This window comes from Leptosomus discolor, chromosome 1 (assembly GCF_034619465.1).
Source record: "Leptosomus discolor isolate bLepDis1 chromosome 1, bLepDis1.hap2, whole genome shotgun sequence".
In the NCBI taxonomy this organism is placed as follows: Eukaryota; Metazoa; Chordata; class Aves; order Leptosomiformes; family Leptosomidae; genus Leptosomus; species Leptosomus discolor.
In genome coordinates, this window is record NC_141391.1 from 117,132,291 (window position 1) to 117,152,724 (window position 20,434).

Genomic DNA, 20,434 nt, shown 5'->3' on the forward strand with positions numbered 1-20,434 from the left:
CCTCAATGGAAAGGAAGTCACTTCTGTGGAAACACCTCTGAGTGTATAGTGGGCAAAGACACTCTAAACACTAACCTGGGTTGCCAGGTTCAGGGTAAAAGGGATAGAAAATTAAAGGACAAATGCCAAAGAAGAATTTATGATGCCAGGATAAACCAGGTGGATTTCACAGAGGCCAGGTGCCTCAGCATTAAAAAACAGCTGCAGGCCATCTGGAGTCACTTGGACCAGATACCTGTACACAGACCTGCATCAGATAAGCACTTGTATCTCAAGCAAGTTCCCAGCTATTTGACTCCCACCTTTGCTGGCCAGCTCAGCTAAGGCTGAGGGCAAAAGGGAGCATAAAAAAAAACAAAAACAAAAACAAAACCAAAAAAAGATAGCCCCTCTCATCCACTGCTTGGCCTTTCCAGTGCAAAGGCATTGCCACCAGAGCAACACCTCCAGGTGACCAGAAGACAAGTGAGAGACTTCAGCGTGGGTGGGTAGGATCACAAGTCTTACAGGAAGCTGTCTTGATACACTGGCTTCAGAAGAACAGCAAGGAACAGAAGACAAGTGTGTTCCAGGCTGAAAGAAAAGCTATGTACATATACATGATTCAAGAGCTCAGGAGGAGAGAGGATGTGTCTGAGTTTCAGCAGAAATGGTGCAATGGAATTAAGAGAAAATTGCAAGGCAAGCACTGGCAGCTGCTCTTGTCCCTCACATTGCTGGGTAACCTTTGAAAGAGATGAGAACCTCTGCTCTAGACTGGGAAAACCAAAAAGAAATACTGAGTAATACTAAAATCTTCATATGGGATAGCTTCTCCCTGTCCCCCAAACAAACAGTTTGCTTACAGCTACTGAACATACAGCAGGCATTCATTTTATGAAACTAGTCTAGTGGTCCATGTTATTCATAAGGCCAGAATCAGAGGATTCACAAGATCCTCTCTGGTCTTAAAATATATCCAGCAGAGAACAATCTGTCATTGACTGAACATTTGAAAACTAATGACCTAACTAGGCTCCTCCTCACTACCATCATCCCCTGACTTACAGTTTCTATAATTCAGTGGATGAAATCCACATTTCATTTTTTAGTTCAGGAAGTTTCAAACAAATGCCTTTACATTAACATTTCTGATAGTTAACCAAATGGAATAAATACGTCCCTCTGCAACAGCAAGTGGAGAAAGAAGAGAGGAGGCCTCTGCTTGCAGCCAGCAAGTTTTGCCTTGAATGGAAAGAATGTGAGCAAGACATTTTCCACAGATGTTCACGGAAAAACATTTCAGAGCACTACCACATTTTGAGCCTATTGTGGCAGGAAACACTGAAGTTTCATGTGTGCAGTCCCCAGCTCATATATAAAAAGCTTACAGGCCTCCTGCCATTCAGATAGATCCCATTGCACAATGTATATATGCACGCTAAAAACCGTCCTTGAAACACCACTCAACCCAGATCTGGGAGGGAGTCAAACTGGAGGGAAGGATTTCCAATCCTAACAAGTCTACCCACCCCCTATGAAAGGGGAATCAATAAAAACAACCGAGAAAAATTCTTTCTACCACTAAAACCTTCAGGTAAAACTGTTGAAGGGCTTCCTTCTGCTGAAAATACTGTTTCTGTATTGATCACCTCTCCACTTCATCCCCCATGGTGCAAGCTGAAAATGCTGTCGAAGTGCAAACCTCCAAAGTAGGGAGGAGAGCGGAATACTGTTTTTCAAAATTATACCGCCTTATTATATCCCTTCCAGCAGTCATAGTTCAAATGTCTTTGTTATACTCGGAGAACCTCAGAAGTCAGTGCAATTAGACTCATTAACAGTTTTCCTACCAAGGACACACTCTCTCCTAAGCTACTCATCACATCCCCACCCTGCCTTTAACTCAGGATTTAGCAGAGCGGTGCTCCTCAGTTTATACTGTCGCCTGGAGAGCTGCATGCCCTTGGTTTTTCTGACACTTCCCTATTAGTATCTTCTCTCCAATTTTGGGGAGCTTCTCATTCTCCCTAGAAACCACTAGCTACCTCAGCAGTTCTGCCTTTCACCATTCCCAGAGAAAATCTGGCACCAACTTCTTCTGAAGTGCAAGTTTGGCAGCTGCCTGTACCACAGGATGGAAGACAAGGGTGTGATTATCTAAGCTGGGCTTTTATAGCTGCTCCACGACTTTGCCATTTACCTCTAGTTCCCCGACTCAGTCTCAGTTTACATCAAAGACAGAACACCTTAGCAAACAAAACCAGAGTAACACTCAGAAAACATCTTCTGTCTTGTCTCTCCGATTCCAAGTAATTTTCCAAATAATGATTCCACAGTTATAACTGTGCTCACCACACGTCCTCATCATGCTCAGAGAGCAAGAATATCCAAATAATAACTGAAGGACAAAAGGTTCATCCATCAATTGAAGAAAGGAAGATATTTCAAGCCAGATTTTCCTACATGCCAAGATTATTTTGGGAAGTAGCGCTCCAGTAAATTGTGCCTGGGATCTCATTTCTCCCTTCGTTCTTTTGTAAAGAATGACAGGCTGACACTGCTTTAGGACCATCCCTCTCCCTGCTCCAGCCCTGCTACTGGAATTCACACATTCCCAGAGCAGTTCTACAGATTGCTTCCCTTTCTTCACTCCATACTCCCGAAATCCTATCTGTGTGAAGAGGCTGGGAGTAGAGAGTGACAGCAAAAAGAAGTCAAGACTGCAACACGCACACTTCCCTCCCTTGCATAGCTCACAGGTTTCCTTCTGAACCATGGATATTAAAAGCATCCTGCCAAAATTTTTGGATGGGAGTTCAAAGTGACATAACACAAGCAATATTGGGAGAGTCACCAACCACGAATTTTGTACAGGAAAGCCTCCACGTAACAGCTTGGAGGGAAGGGGTTTAGGTCAGATTTAATTCTTGCTGGTTTCTTGCATCACCCCTTTGCAAATGCTGCTCTCCCACTGTGTCTGACCCAGATATCAAGGGTAATAAGGCTAAAACCATAGCCCATTAAACCATCCTGAGAAGACAATAAATCTACAGCAATATTCATCTGCAACAGTGCTGCTCTAAGAGGCATGGGGAACACAGCCAACTAACATGTTTTCAGAACAGCAACCTAGCATAAAACTCAACAAAAAGCCAATCAGAAATTACCTAAAACTGAAAGAACCGTTGAACTGACTCAATGTCCTCTTCTCTGGCCAGCTTAGATTAGGCTGCATCTTCATTAGGGTTTGTATCAGTATGCTACATTTCAAAGCTTCTTACAAAGTGATGTCCTCATTGCAAGGCTGTCCCCCTATGCTCAGCCCTTTTCCCAGGGTGCCTCACAGAAGGAAGTTCCATTTCTAGAAGTCACTTCATAGATAACAATTACCATAGTTAGATAAAAATTACCATAGTTAGGGATGCAACTAGAGGTCAGGCTGCTCTTGCCTAGTCACAGGCCCATCTTCTAAAAAAAAAAAAAAAAAAAGCCAAAAAAACTACAGCCCCGCTATTATAAGCGGAATAACTCATGAAGAACAGGGGATGTGAGGAGAGACCTTCTCCCAAGCTGTGCTTGTGAATAGGAAATGAGGGAGTGCCAAAGGTTTGAGATAAAGCAGCTAACTAGAGAACTCCAACATAGGATGCACCTTTAGGCTACACTGAGAAGTCTTCAAAACTGCTCAAGAAGTCACCAACTTGGTTTATCAAATCACAAGATGAGTCCTTCACTCATAAGTGCACCACCATTATAAAAACAACTCCTGTGGCACTTCCTACCCACATAGCATGACAGGAAGACAGTGCTAACGTGCATCTCCGAAGATCCAAACCAATGCTGTCGCTCTCTCCCTCCCCCCAGACAATATACCAGAACAGGCACAATTCTCTAGAAAAATCTCAACAGGCAGGCTATGTTATAGCTGAAGGTGAGGGTTTCAGCAAGGATGTGAGGAACAGGATGCACTTTTGGGTACTGAAATTCATCCCAATTTGTGGAGCTTTGTAGACCAGCCACAAGGGGCCTCTAAGGTCTTCCAGTGGCAGGATACACTTGCTGAGATGGCTGAAACGTTACCATTGTCTTGACCTGACCATTTTCTGCAATTACACCAACAGGAAGGTGTGCTCAGGCAATTTAATGTTATGCTAATCAAGTCTGTTTTGGAACAGAAATCCAGTTTATATTAATATTCTTCCAGAGCGGCCACTGCCTAACAGCAATCTAGTGATAAAGCCAGCAAATGTAGCAGCAGTTATACCTTACTGAGAACGAGCTCTGAGCCTGCAGGACCACAAAAGGTGCATTAGTAAAGAAAAACCCAGGGGTTATGATTACAGCCAATTCATTAAACATCTTTCTGTAAACAATCGATAGCACAAAGGACACCAATACCACCAAAGACAACAAGCATAACTTTCAGCCATCACACCATCTGGAGACCCCTTCCATCTTCCAAAGACAAGTATTTCCCAGAGACAGGGAAACCACTGGGAGAGCATCACAGAACTCTCTCCCTTTCTGACTTAGACACACTGCTGCCAGATCCTATACCAACCTGACATCTGGAAGTCTATCTGGATAGGGTTGGATAAGCCATTCACTGCTTCATGCCACATACCACCACCACCTGGAGACCAGGCAGTTACTACACAGCGATACAGCCCAGCATCAGAAATCTGGGTCTGATACATCCTGTAGCGGAACTCATTCTCCTGGACCTTCTCCAGAACCACACCATCCACACGGGTCTGGTCTGTCCAGTCTTCCAGCCGCACTACTGAATCCTGGTTCAAGGAGATTATGCGAGTGGTTCCATTGGGATTCGACTGATCCGTTAGTGGCTTCTCAGCTGTGATGAGGACAGAATAGCGTGGTGTCTTGATGTTTTTTGAAGACACTTTGCATGTCATCTCAAAGGTGTGGCCTGCTACAAAGAATGGCTTCAATTTCACCGCCTCCACTGTAAGCGTGTAATCTGAAGAGGGAAGGAAATAAGCAGCAAGAGAGGGGTTAATAAACAGGTGCAGATATTTCTGCAACACTTTTCAAACTAGAAAATTACAAATAAGCAAAGTACTTTTTTGGAGAGACAAATGCCAGCACGTTTATCTAAACACATATGGGCATCCCAGAATGCTACTCAACAGCGCGCACACATCAGTACACAACACTTTGGATCAAGATGCACAATTCAAACAAACACCAAATGCTGAATAGATAATGCAATACATAGGTCATAGCATGACAGGACCTCCAGGACTTTTTTTTTTTATTCAGGCGTAAAGATATTAGTGGGACAAGACTCACTCAGTTTTACACTGGACCTACAAAAAGCACCCTCAGCGGCAGAATACAAGGACACTGCTGAAGTATTCACGACTAGCGACAAAAGCTGCCACTAACCCAATTGGCAGCGCTTAGTGTAGCTTCTTTTATTTCCCTTGGAAATCCACCCCAGCAGCAATCCAGACATTCAGCTGAACTCCCAAGACCAGCTGAAATTGCATGTCAAGTAAGTTGGTGGTAACAGGAGAAGTCTCCATTCCCAGCACCCCCATCTATACATCTCTGTGTTGAAAGTGTTAGGTATACCTCTGCCTCCATATGTGTTCTTTTCCCTTGCTTCTCATGCATTCACCTGAGTACAAGCCTACCAGAATCCCTGACACTTCCCAACAGCCCATTTGGCATCAAGAATGCCAGCAACGCTTACTGATCAGATTCCTTCCCTTTCTTTGGCATTCTCCAAGTCTGTCGACTCCTCAATCCCAAGAATCCCTTAATTACAGGGTTTGGGAAAATTATACCTCTAGGAGCACAACCCCAAGACACAAAAAAATACAAGCTCGCAGTGAGAAATTGAGAAAATGAGGAGTGAAATCAGAACCAGACTAAAAGGAAAGGGAGTTTCCTGGCACTGTGATGAAGAGACATCCTGCACACCCAGGTTATTTCTAAGAAAAGGAGGGCTGGGACAGAATTCACAGCTTACAGCCACTTCTCAAAGTAGCAGTATTGCAAAAATACAACCAGCCTGACTTTCTGGATTTACTTTGCTGCAGCATATTCTCCCTTCCTCGCTTTATAAAAAACAAGTGCAGACAAGTTAAACTATACAGATCACCTTTATGCAAGGTGAAACTTCTCAGGAAAAAGGAAATAAGCAATGGCGAGATCGTTACACATTCCCCAAAACTGAACTAAATGCAGTAATATTTATGCCCTCCCTACAAGAGCAACAAGATACTTGTCAAGATTACATTTTGCAGTGTTTTGCCTTCAAGCAGCAGTTTTCACAATGAGTAAACACAGCCCACAAGATGAGAAACCCGGTATGACAACTTTAAATCAGTACTGTACAAAGCAGATCACAGTACAAAGCTATATAAAGAAACAGCAGGAGCGGCAAAAGCTGAGCTGCTTCTAGTGGTCTAGCTGAGCAGAGAATTACTTGATACTCCACACCAAAGCCCCCTCACACTTCCACCCACTAAGCAAGTGGAAATACAAGACTTGCATTTAGGCACTCAGGGTAGAATCACAATTAAAGTTGCGCACACAGTTTTTCCTCTACTCCCTTATGCGAGAACTCATCATGCAACTGATTCCAGACTTCAAATCCATTTTTTCCTCATTCTGTGTCCATGAGAATCTGATATCACTCTCTTCATAAGATTGCAGCATTTAGGAGCCCAGCACGTATCAGCTTGCCACATATTTTAGGAATATAGTGGACAATTATATTTTGCCCCAAGAGCAGAAGCACGAACAGCTAGCCACGCTTTTCTGTGTCCCCTGCAAGGACAGAGCGAACTTTGTTCCTAGACATCCTTTCTTGACTTTCCATTTGAGGGCAATAGAAAACGTTGCTTTTACCAGTTATTTTTGCTAAAGAAAAAGGAGAAAGGAGTGGTGGTAGCATGGGACAGCAGCAGAAATGCCATCTGTAGAGTTTGTAGAAGAGAACATCTGAGGCCAAGATGCAGCTGGAGAACAGTGGTAGAATTCAAACAGTTAGAAATTAGGATGCTGAACAGAGAACTGAGAGATATATTCTTATGAAAGTCCTTTCAAAAGATTTTTCTATCTTTTAAAAACCCAAAGCTCCTTAGGTTGGATGACTACAGAAGGCGGCAGAGGCATCTCCTCTTATGTGAGGCCATAAGAAACACAGGCCAGAATAGAAAAGGGGACACAAAACCCATTGCATACAGATGCTGATGTTTCTTGTTGCAAGAAAGTCAAAAAACATCAAAGGAACATTTCTGAATCTGCAGTAAGATTAGAGACCTGTGTAGTAAAGTAAAACAAATAAAAGCCCCATACCCTATCAACTAGAAAAGCCTGGATCACCATTCTTAACAGTACGGTTCTGTGCCAAAATTGTTCTCCTTCAGCAGCAGATGTGAAATGTAATTAGCAGTCCATCACCTCCACCTAGAAAAGCATGTGGTTGTCTCTGCATGCAATAGTGCACGTTATGAGAAAGAGGAGAGACCACAGATTTGGCACATAGGTTAGAAATAACAGTAATTTGCAAGGAAAGTTAAGTGGGAAAGGAAAGTTTCTTCATGTTTCCTATGTTAACAGAAACTACTCATCAGATCTCACAGCATAAGATGGGCCAAAGAGGTCAAAGAACATTTTCTTCCAAAAACTACAGCCTAAGATGTCACTTCTAATCTGAGAATTGCCAAAGCAGCAATGTCTGTGTCTTGACTGCTACTTTGCACGCTTGCCCCTCTGCACACAAGCCTGCAATCCCATGCAGAGAGTCTCCTCTCCTTCTTGTAAAGCCCCATAAATGAAAAACACAATAAAACACACCCTGGTCAGTCATACACAGGAGGCTGCAATCTGCAGAGTTTATGTTGGAAAGTGGTAGGGGAAGAGATCCTAAGTAAACCCTACCCAAAGCTTATAACCAGTTTGGGAGCTACTCCAAGACAGAGGGCTAGCAGCAGAAGAAACTCTAGCCAAACAATTCAGATAAAATTTGAGTAATAAACTGTACTTTGGAGCCTGGCAGTGCATGCTTCTGCCTTCCTTCACTAGCCAGTTCAAGTGGTTAAGCCACACTATAATTCTCCTGTTGTTCTCTACCACAAAGTGCATGCTCAGCTTCAAGAGTACTTCCTGAGTAGTAACCAAAAAGAGTTTTCACCTAATCTAAGCCAGCCAAATTGCTAGAAAAGCCTAACAGCTACAAGGGCAAGGAGACTTTAGGAAAGAGCAAACACCTTCCCTGCACTCCACTGACTCCAGCTGGAAAAGCAGCACAATGGCCACAGCTAAAAGTAACCTCAGAGCCTAACATCTCATCAGCAGCCTCAAGTAATGCCATCTCAATATTCATAAAGGCTTCTTCATCCCCCAGTGCACTAGCTAGATTGCAAGTACGAGGAACACAACAGACATTAAGGTAATGACAGCTTTGCCTACGTAGGAGGCGGCAGTTACACAACACCCTGAGGTACAATTGTAGCCCCAGCAGCTCTAGTACCAAGAGCTCTGAAAATACAGCAGGCACGCTGAGGCCTGCACCACAGCCCGATACGCATACATATGACGCAATGGCTCTCCCCACTGCTGCACACGCACAGCTAGGCCACTCTCACCGGCCAGCTCCCCTACCAAGCAAAGAGCACAAACACTTCACCCTCAGGCAGCCATGGGCATGAGGAGCCCAGACACTCCTGACTGGGGCTTGCACACCTAATTGAATGCATTTTCTTGTTCCTACACCCAAACTGGCACAGATACCTGGCAGCTTGGTGCCATGAGTATGGGAATTTCTTTGCCCAAGAGGAACTGCATGTCTGTCGTATGCAGTGTCTATTATACACCAGCAATGGTGAAGACAAGCAGGTGACAGAAGTATCACCTGTTCTCTATTTGCAGGACTTTCTGAAAGATTAAGATGCCCTTGCTCCCAATTTAATGTCATAGGAGGGCCTAGGCAAGCTTTTAGGATAAGTAACATTATGCTAAATACAATTATTTTGTAAAATAAAGACAGAAGTATTAACAAAACCTCAAATAATAGTATCTTTGGGATTTGAAATTTCAGTTAAAAGATGACAATCTCTTTTGCAAAGACCTCCAGGCAGATCCAAAGTTGACAACACCAGTTTAGGAAACACACACCAATTCTGCATTTCATTGCAAACAGCAACTGTGCTTTAAATATAGGCAGTACTCACATTCAAATTAATAAATAAAATTATCAAACTTTTTTCTGGGTTGAAAATCACCTACAGAGCCACCCAAAAAAGGTTTCCTCCCTTCCTTTACCCCTTTTTATTGACTGGAATTTTTAGTCTAAATAAGCAAAAGAAAAACAATACAATTTATGCTTTTCATGTTTGAGGTGAGATAAAGATGCCTGCCTGTGTTACCTTGGCAGGCAAGAGGGTAGAAGAAAGAAGGGAAGAAACAAATCAGGCAGACCATGTCAAAAACAATGGTGATCTATGATAGCGACTGGCTGCATTTCCAAAGCTGAGTAAGCAGAAAGACATGTGAGCATTACTGGTCCCAACAGTACAAAATAGAAAAATAAGATAAAAAACCTCACTTTAAAATGGGCAAACATACAACTTACTATACAACACACACAAGAAGGACTTTGACATCTTCATATTGATGTTTACATTTTAAGCAAAGGCATCCTTATCCTGAACACTCCTCTGTGCTGATTGATCCACAGACACAACAAAATCAACACTTCTTTTCTCAAAAACTCAGAACAACCTTTTCCAAAGTGGGATTTCTCTGAAGTCGTCCTCCCCGAGCACTGCTCTAAAGTTAACACAGAAAATGCAAGTAACGAAATAGTTGGAATAAAAGCCTAGATCTAGCTAGGCACAGGCTATCCAAGGAAGGAGCAAATTTCTGTTCTCTCCTTAGGCAAACACGTGGGAGCCTGGCTGCTTGCTTTTATAAGCACTGGGAGCAGTTAGGGACTCAAATCACCAGATACTTGTCAAAACAACAGTCAGAGAGCAGAGGCAGCAGCAGATTAACTCCTTCATAGCTGCTGGCTGCAACACTGGGCTCACAGCCGAGTCTGGAGATCATATGAACAGCATATGGCAGGGGACAGGGCATGCACAGAAAGGCATCTGGGGCTAGACTGCTGAAAGGGGAGGGCACGTGAGGGGCAGAAGTAAAGAAGGGGGAAATCAAACCTATATATTGCCCCCTCCCCTCCTTATATAGACAACACATGCTTTTTCAGGAGAAGGTGTTTGTAGGAGAGCTCACTTTCACATCATAAATCCCCCAACTCCAAGTTTTGCCAACAAAACGTAGTTTTCAGCACAGGGACTATAACATTTACATTTGTGTTGCAAAATTAGCAGAGTTTTTGGAATAAAACCAGAAACAAGGGAATGTTCACACCTGTCACGGTTTGTTTTCCCTCAGAAATGTCAACACAGGCTGAGACTTTTCAACTCCAGCTGGTGTCTCTAGCTGCTTGGAAGGTGATGATCCATTACACATGCATGCACATACACACACACACTCCGTGTTGTGGCATAACAACCGAACTAATTGTGACCAGCACTTAGCATTAATGAGAGCTCTCATTCCTGCTGGAGCAGCCTTCAGCAAAAAAAAAAAAAAAAAAACACCACACACACCACACACCTTTTCATGGACCATAATTGGTCTGAGGATGAAGGGAGTACTGAGCAAGCAGCCCACCATTTCTCTCTCCACTGAAGTAGAATCACAGCAGAAGCTCTCCAATTCACCCCTAAACAACTTTAAACTGATTTCCAATTGCTTGTCTACAAAATATAGTTCTCTGCCTGCGCCTGCCTGAGCTAGACTGTTAAACAAATCTATCAGGATAAATGCAGCTTAGCTAAGCACAGATTTTTGCCAAAGACCTTACATCCTAGGTTATCCTGTTCCTTCTGTCCCTATGCAACAGACCCTCTTGCATCAGCCAAAGCCATGCTTCATACCGAAGCCAAAACCCTATCACTCTACAGGACATCCAGAATACATACACATATTTTAAACCAGCGTTAAGTGATTCAGGTAACTCTAGTGTCTAAGAAATGCTCTCAGAGTCAGTTTAAATACTGACCTGTGCTAGTTCACTTCCACCTAAAAAAGGCCCAGATCCAAGCAAATCTCTGTTCTGCCACCCACTTATTTTTTGATACTCTGGTACTACTATGCCCATGAACTTCCTCAGAAGTGCCATCTAAACAAGGGCTTGTAAGAGAGAAGAAAAAAAACACCTCTCAAACTGGCAGACAGAAGACAAAGCAAGTGGCATTCCTCTGTTCACCTCAAGACAACCTTGTTGCTATCAGAAAGATGCATCCTAGAGAGATCAAAACACTCCGAGTCACGGAAGGGGGCAATGACCCCAGCTGAATGCCATCCGCTGCCACAATGACAGCCCAGCTCCTGGAAGTCTCAGCACAGTTTGATTTACGTATCTTTGCTTTCCACTTCCACTCCAAACTTGCATAAAACTGGTGAGTGCTGTTAAATAGTTACTTCCCACCACAAAAAAAAAAAAAAAAAAAAAAAAAAAGAGGCCTTAAAAGGCCTTTACACGAGGTAACAGTGTTTTTGTCTCTTCATAACAAAGAAACCCATTTCCAAAGCCCCTTAGCAGAGTTCTGCCTGACAGGCCTACTCAAGAGAAAAAGAATTTATCTCAGCTGTCCAGGTCTTTCAGCAAATAGGTGCAAGGTTCCTACCTTGTGTAGCCCAGAAAATGCTGACAGATGCAGAAGTCACATCTTTGCTCTTTACCCAGCTGTTGTTGCGGTGCCTACTCCACGCAGAGATGACACAGAAATAATCCCCTCTGTCACTTTCTGAAGTCCACTGGATTCGTAAACTGAAGGTATCAACAGCCTTTTTAAAGAAGATTATTTCTCCATTCTGAGTCCGCTCTCTGCTCCTGTCCCCAAGCAGCAGAGTCCAGTCTGCATCCATCGTGGCCAGGAGTTCCTCTGCCACCACATCATCACTGGGCAGGCGCTGCCTGTAGTACCAGGAAACTGTGAAGCGGATGTTTGCTTCGGTGTCCTGTGCATTTGTGATCCTGCAATTAAGCTCTGTGGGGTCATCTGAAAACTTGGGTGTTTTAGAGGCATTTAGAAACACCTCATAGTCTGGCTCTGCAGGAGAGGAAAACCAGAAGAAAGAGGTTAGAAGCTACAAGCAGAAGGGAGAAAGTGCCAGAGCTTATTATGAGATAATGCTAACTTCTAACATCCAGTCTGTGAACGCACTTGAGTTAGAAGCCAAGTGCCATGATATGCATTTTTCTTACAAGACTTGGGGGCTGGGAACTTGGGCTTCAGCTCTCAGACTTGCAGCAGTCTGACACAAGTAACCCTAGAGACCTGCATTTCCAAACAAGACCTTTTGTTTCGTGTGTCTAGTCAGACCATTTCACAAAAATCAGGACTAAGAGATCCTGTTGAGCAAATTCATTCCCTTCTTTAGGCCTGGCCCCAAGAACCCACCGTGTGGGTGCAGTTTCAGCCCAGCCAGTCACCTTCTGCACCTGTTCAAATGCCTGGGGCAGTCTGCAGCAACAGAAGACTGGTTATTCTCTGGCTTTGGACTGACCAGACACACCCCATTTCCCCAGTTTCTCTCCAGGATAAGAGGCCATTTCCCATCCTGAAATGCCTTTTTTCCCCCACATGTAACCATCCCATCATGTCTCTACAATACAGTCTGAGAATGTTAAAAAACACCACCAAAACCAAACACCTCACCCACCCAGACACCAAAACCAGAAGGCATGAGTACCACCATCAGCACTGACCACAGGCAGCACCACTAGTGGTGCACAGTAAATTTCAGCAGGCAGCGTAATAGTACTAAGTAGGTTAAGAGTCAAAGATGCATAGATCAGAAGAGCTTCACAGTCTGTACAGAGAAGTACATGCTGTACAACTATGAGGCTGGAAGACCTCAAGCTTGAAAAGGAGTGCCTGAAATTCATGGGTTAAGAACAGGGCTGTTGTATTTAAATCTGAAATAGCTGGCTGTCCAAAGCCTAAAAGCGACAAGGCAGCCGCATGACTATTTTCTCTCAGACTACAGAAATAGTAAAGGGAAAAGATTACAGCAAGAACCTCATACCACAAAGGAAATACATATTTATTTACTAGTGTTAGAATATTTTTCTGCCTTGCTGTCTACTATAATTCAGAAAAAAAGACTAGCTTTCCAACTGTTCGGCCAATACTCATCACACGGCTTTTACATCGTAAGTGTATTCAGTGCTCTGTATTTATTTCTTGCTTTATGTTTTATTTGGCATTTTGCCCTCCTAGAAACAATTAACTGAAGCTATAATTGGGACAGAGAAGACAATCCAAGGCAAAAAATTCAGGCTTAGCTCACCAATGAGCCAAGATAATAAGGCATCTTAATAGGCTGCGCAAACTGTGCATGCACATGCACTTTTGGACTTCAGATGCAAAGGATAAATTGTATCAAACAAGCTGGCTGCTGCTATGTTAGCTTGCAGAAAAGCTCTCTCACCATTGTTACACATGCAGTGTCCTTGCATCTAGCAAGAACAAAGGCATTAATACACACCAGACACTAGAGTAGCTAATGATAGTGATGGTGAGTTTCTGCAGCGGTAGGTAACATGCAAACATAAAACTACTGTTTATATAAGTCTGTAGTACCTACTAACAATGAACATAAGTGCAGATCTCTGCACATTTTCAGTATTAAGGCAAAATAAAAAGAAACTCCACAGAATTCCTCTGCTGCAACCAAGGCATAGATTATTAATGGTGGCAAAACCCACTTTTGGTGTAAGTCCCCATAGATCCTACAGCTACACTACTCTTCCTGTCTCATTCACAAAAGACTAGTCTTCTCCAGGGCCTCTTGATATATTGCTCACGCTCTATTTTCTTATCATTACCCCTCCCCTCTCCTTCCCCCCCCCAAAAAAGAAGGCATTCAAGACCAATTAATATTTTCACCACAACGGAGACTATGAAAGCAGAAACTCTTCTCTAGACAGGAACACAAGGAAAAAGCTGCAAGAAACTCAAGTTCTTAGAAAATCACTTCAGGTTTGTTTTATTTGCGGGCAGGGGAAGGACTGCTAGAAGAGAGTTCTGGCTTTGACAGCACCACTCCACGTAGGCACTTCACCCTGACAGACACTAAAACAGAGGATTTAAAAAGAATAAAAGGCTGGCTGGATAAACCTCATTCCTCCACTCTGTCAGCTGTCAAAGAACAGCCTCACTGACAGTTCAATGACTTAATACTCCAGCAGCTCTTAACTTCCATTAAGGAGGAGGAGGAGGAGGAAGTGAATTCTGGATGCAGTTGAAAACCTCAAATACTGAAAATTTATTCTACTTTTCCTTGCCCTAGCAACCAAGCATCTGCTGAAGAGCAGATTTTATTCTCTCCTGTTCCCAAAAAATGCCACACTGGAATGGAGAGTAAGGAACAGTCTTACAGGTACAGGCACCATGAAAGAGTACATGAGCATGCAGTGCACTTGTGCACACATGTTCATGTGTGCATGCATGCACACAAGTGGGGGAAGGAGGGAACACTCCCAAGTTGAATGTGCAATTTGAATGGCTGAACAAGGACGGGACATGAAGACATTAATCACTTGTGCACTTCTAGCACACGTTACAAGTATTCCTGGAAACAGCCACGGCTCAACTGCTCTGTACAATGCTAAAATGCAAAATTTAAAGTCATTGTCACTGGGATTTAACCTTGTAACACAGCTATTTATTTCTGAAAACCAGGCTTCAGAGCAGGCTCTCTATATGCTAGTCTCATTCAGTACTTTTGTGTTGGAGGAGCTCTGCCTTTGTAACTAGACAGTACCACCAATTTCTGATGACAAGAGGCTCTGAACGGGTACATTGAGAGGGTTTAGGCCCAGATACTTGCATCCAGTCAAAGCTGGGAACAAACATGAAGTATTACGGTTCTGCCAGCTCTCTCCCAGATCCCATCTAGGTTCATTTGTGCTTCCACGACAACCAATACTTCATGTATTTTAGCAGGTGCAGGCAGATACCTTACCTACAGCATCCTGCAACACCATCCTGAGTTTCATTGCTTCTAAATTGAAGCTATTCTCTCCCAAAGATTAAACTAGGAGACAGGATGGGTACGCTGACATATCTAGACCTATTCCTAAAACTACAGTTATTTTAGATGTTTTGCTGGAGTTTCATTTTTAGTATTTCTCCCAAGTAACTTTACTTCTAAGGATATCTGCATAAAGAGAGATGTCCAGAGCTTACGAGTTCAACGGGGATAATGCAAAGCAAAAGCTTTACAACCTGCAGCATGCATATGAGACAGTGGATCTCCAAAAGAGATTTATCTTGGAAAAAGGGTATAGGGAAATACACTGTCAGCCTGCTCTTGTAGGCCAGGTAGATCAGGTAAGCCTGTTGAATCTCTTACCTACAGCTTCTGTTCCTCATTCAGTCAACAAGTCTTAAATGAACAACTGTCAAACACAGCTGCTTCTAACCAGCCCCTTGCAAATAAAGTGGACATTGACAGTATCAGAGCTGTAAGAAGGGAAAACCACCAAGAACAACTGGGGATAAAGGAAGGAGAGAATAAAGAGATCATCAAGTTTCTGTTTAAGCAAATTTTTTTTCCCCCACTGGTGAATTGAAAGAACTTGCTGCAGAAATGCTGAAGTAACACATGGAAGCTCTAACTTCAAGTGCACAAATAATCCCTTCCTTGTCCAAAAGGCTAAAAATCCACTCATCTCTAGAACTGAATCATGAAAAATGCACCACACTGAGTGGGATTTTAAATACTGCAGGAAAATCTGTTTTAGTGGCCACTATGCTAATCAATACTGCTAGCATCAAGTTAGCTGTTAGCCACAAGCCAGGTCTCTCAGTCACACTACTCAACAGCTATGTCATAAATTGGACTTGCATGTTGAGGGAAAAGAATAAAGCAGTATAAAACTCATGTTCCATTCTAAATCCATCAGTAGGATTTGGTGTGTCTCTAGCGATTAAAGCAACAAAACAAAAGCCCAACAGCTTTGAAAGCTATTAGAGTTCATTATGAAGTTTCCATTATAAATAATTTTTATGGCATAACTCAAAAATCAGGGGAAGCATCTGACATCACTGAGAGCTCAGAGAGAATGCCTGTTGCTGTATCAGAGCCCTGCTTATGGTATAAGGACATGATGACAATAGGGGCAGCTTCAGCCCCTGGAAAATGAGGCAGGCTTTTATGTTTCCCAATTGCAGACTGTTCAATGACACCAGAAAGTGGAGCGCGTGGGTGGGACACATGGTAAGAGACCCTAAACCCCTACAATGTACAACCCCAAAACCCCATAGGATAGATCAGTATTTTTATATGTAAGAGAGAGATACCCTACACGTAGATGACAGATGCAAATGAGAAAGAGACATGTACAGAAGATATTCTTCCCTTTTTTGACAGGGCCAAGAAATGAGTGGTACATTACCCATGAAGTCTGAAAGCAGAATCACTCACCTAACGCTGTCACCACCACACTGACTGGTGCAGATGTCCTCTCCACCACCTTATGCCAGCTCCCATCGTGCAGTGGTACCCAGACAGCTGCTTGGCAGAAGTAGTAGCCAGAGTCTTCCACATCCACATCACGCACCAACAGGCGATAGGAGTTCCTATCTACGTGGCTCAGGCTGATGAGAGTTGAATCACTGACAACAGAATCACGGTCCATGCTCAGCAAAACCTGAGCATCTGACAAGGTATCATCAGGTGATGCAGAAAAATACCACGTCACCTCCGCTTGGAAAATACCACTCCTGTCTGTTGTGATGTTGCATGTAAGATCCAGGGAGTCTCTTTCAGTCACAGACACATTGCTTGTTGAGATGACCACATCTAGAGCTTAGAAATGAAGAGACAAAAATTCAAACAAAAAAGACTATTTTTTAATTGTTTGTTTTTGTTTTTGTTTTTAAAAAAAAGAATCCACTGTAAGAGCTCCTCAAACAGAACAGATTTAGGTGAGAAGCAACCACAGGCACATGTTGGAGTCCTGACTGACCTCAGCTGCATTGCAGAAATGCTAAATGGAAGCAAACAGAAGGCAGCAATAACTCCTTATACTGTTGGCTCCTCCACTTACTGCTCTGACCAACACACACTGTGGCTTTTAAAGCAATGCCAATAGGCAATTAAAACACATTTAACAAACTTCTCCACTAGCCAGTGAATATTTTTAATGTACATAGCACATATGGGCATAGCCAGCATTCAGATAGGACCTTCTGCATTCTGTAGGTTACCAGGCTGGCCACAGCTTCGTTAAAAGAAAGCCATGGGATGAAAGTGTCAAGACCAGGAGTAGAAAAGCTGTCCTTAGTTACTGGTGAGAAGTGAACCAGGAGCACTTTGTTTGTAAACTTTGTCATTTGCAAATCATTCATCGAGTTACCTGGCCACAACATGCTCATTGCCTCATTCTACATTGCCTAAAGATTAGATTTGGATCTCAGTGCAGCACCATTCCCACAGTGTGTAACGCAGCTGCTATTCAAGCCTCAACTGAGGCCAGTAGACAGGTCTGCCACAGCAGTGGCTCTCCTCAGCAGACCTATGCCAAGACCATGAGCAAGAATACAGATTCCTGCCTTAAACAGGCAGCTGTCTCTGGTGCAGATTAGTGACTTCACTGTAAAACCATGTACCTACCTATAAAAGCTTTCTAGGATTACCATCAGGAATGAGACACAACATATAAAGGCCAGAGTCAAACTGAGCAGCCACAACTATTGCCAATAAAACCAAGCAATACTCATCTCACTGCTCACCACCTGATAGCACAGAGCAGTCAAACTGCACAGGGGGTAGTAAGCCCCACCCAAGTGGTAAAGCAAAGTCCACTCACTGTCTGATGAGTATCTCATTGGGATTTCCCTCACTGTCTTATCATGGGATTGGAATCAGTAGGAAAGCCTAGTTAATTTAACAGGCTAATATCAGAATACAAAATAAGACTCATCTGCAAGGTTAAGAGCAGCATTTCTCCAAGGAACAATTCTGTCTTCATGAAATAGTGACAGGCATTCAGAATCTGGCAGTGTATGCATACAGAAGGACTCTAAGAGAGTTTACTCATATGTATATTCTCAATGCTCCTTTTTTGGTTACAGACAGGGCTGAAGGCCTCACTTCGGCTTATATATCTATTGTGCAAGGCACTATTAAAAAAAGACATACGAGAACAAAGTCAGGCTCAAAGATTTCATGGTTTTAAGAGATGAAAATGATGGGCAAGGGGATAGAAGAGCAACAACAGAAAAAACCCCACACAGTAACCTGTATGACTTTTTTCATTAGATATGTTAATTCATCGTTTGGCTTGCTTCATTTTTGTGGGGTTTTGTTTGTTTCTTTAATTTTGTTTCTACAAATTCAACCCCACAGTTTACAGCAGGTGATAATGAGGGAAGTGCAGCAACCAGGCTTACTACTTACAGCTCAAGTTCATTTCAGCATGCAAGTGCAGAGGTTTTGGATGTCAGCACAAAATACACTTTAAGTCCTGCTACAGGATGTGTGGGTAAAAATTTCCACAACATTTTGCTGGAGAATAACCTCTCCCATTTAGCATAACTTTAAAAAAAAGCCTTTGTGCCTCAACAAAGTGCTCCCAACGATTGAGCTAAAAATGAAGGCAAAAAAACCCTAAACAGAAAAACCACAAACAAAACCGCACACCCAAACCACATCAAAAAAAACTTCACTACTACTACTTGTCCTGGCCATCCTCACAGTTTTCAGCCACTGATTAAATCCCACCTACTTAAACCAAACTCTCTAAAAATATGACAAAATAGATAATTACAGCTCTTAATTAAGCAAGCCCTGCATCAGCAGAGAGCATCTGCAAGCTTTGTTGTGTAACAGACACCCTGAAAGAGGAGGCAGATTGGTCCTGTCAAATTTCACAGGCTAAGTACCACTATGATACTAAAAGTACATCCAAATGAGCTAGCCCAAATACCCAGCAGTTCTGGGTTCTCCCTATAGTAATTAAAAGATTACAAAAACCAAAAAGATACCCTTACTGTCTGAATACTTCTAAAATATCATCATAATCTCACATTTCTGAAAGACCATCATTGCCTGTTTTTCCACCTACTGTGTGACAAGATGCATCACCCCTCTCTTTCCCTCCTCCAACTAGCAGTGGTAATGCTAATGTAACTAAGTGCTTAGTGCAACTACTCCTGAAATCTGTACAGGCAGGGGTATCTGGATATCCTCAGCACAGCACTATATGTATTTTTGTCTCCTTAATCAAGCATGCAATGATGTGTTAATAGAACCACTACTGTCCTAGACCTCCACCAACACAGCAGAGCAATCAGACCAGTGATCCAGTGTCAGTGATAAAAATCACTGGATAATTTATCCTGTTAAATTATCACTGCCTTCCTCCTTTCTCTTGATCTTTCTATGCTATTTTAATAAACAAAACACAGAAATGTTTCACATCTGTCACTGAATCACAAGCCACTTTTACAGAGGAAGTGCAGCTGTTTAGTACTATAGGACAACCCTATGTTAATGAGAGAGCAGAGGGAAGGTTTTGGGTACTTAGGGCTTTAAGAAATATAAAAACCAGAAGCAATCTTAAGCAAACTTAAGGATGAGATAAAATCTAGGTCTAGGCATCTAAGAGGTTCCAGTCAATCCTTCCATGCCATCATGTCCCCTTCTCCCTGAAATAAAAGCTAGAAAAGTTATGCCAAGCATTTTCTGTTGACCCAGACAAACAAGCCAGCATTCTAGGTTCTCCTGGAATGTAGTCTCAGTTACCCATTCAGTTTACCCAATTTCTGTTCTCAAAGTATCACAGTCTGGACACAGCACTGCTGTAGCCAAGACCTGTGACCCCAGCCCATCAGCAGCACTCACCAGTCCGTTGGATTGTCACAGTTGCTATCTCCACACTCTTCTCCTGAATCTTCTGCCATGAGCTGTCTGCCCCTCTCACCCACTCGCTCACAAGACACCTGTAGGCACCCCCATCCACCGATGAGGCCTGGGATACAGATAACTGATACGTGTCATTCGCTCCTGTGTCCAAGCGGATATCTCCATTACGGTAGCGCTCTTCATAGCCAGGACCCAGCTGGAATTTGCCCTCATGAGTCAAAGATAAGATGTCCTGCCAAGCCAATCCACTTTTGATCTGCCAAGTCACATGCAGGTGAGTGTGCTCCGGTGAGGTGGTAATTGCTGAGCAGCGCAACTTGAAGGAATCACCCTCAGACAACCCGAGAGACGTTGAAGAATGTGCTTTTGAACTACTCACCGATAAGCCATCGGAAATCACTATTAAAAAGAAAAGAAGACCAAAAGACACATGCATCATTAAACAGAAGCAAGAAGAGAACAC

General features: G+C 43.0%; 1 protein-coding gene across 1 annotated transcript in view; it reads right to left on the minus strand.

Moving 5' to 3' along the window:
- Positions 1–20,434, minus strand: part of PTGFRN (prostaglandin F2 receptor inhibitor) — a 46,514-nt gene that overhangs the window by 18,531 nt on the left and 7,549 nt on the right. The window contains exons 4-7 of the mRNA XM_086460394.1: positions 19,951–20,370; positions 16,528–16,911; positions 11,718–12,143; positions 4,544–4,963 (exon numbers count right to left, since the gene is read on the minus strand). Of these exons, the coding sequence (XP_086316520.1) occupies positions 4,544–4,963; positions 11,718–12,143; positions 16,528–16,911; positions 19,951–20,370 (1,650 nt within the window). The remainder of the gene's footprint in view (positions 1–4,543; positions 4,964–11,717; positions 12,144–16,527; positions 16,912–19,950; positions 20,371–20,434) is intronic.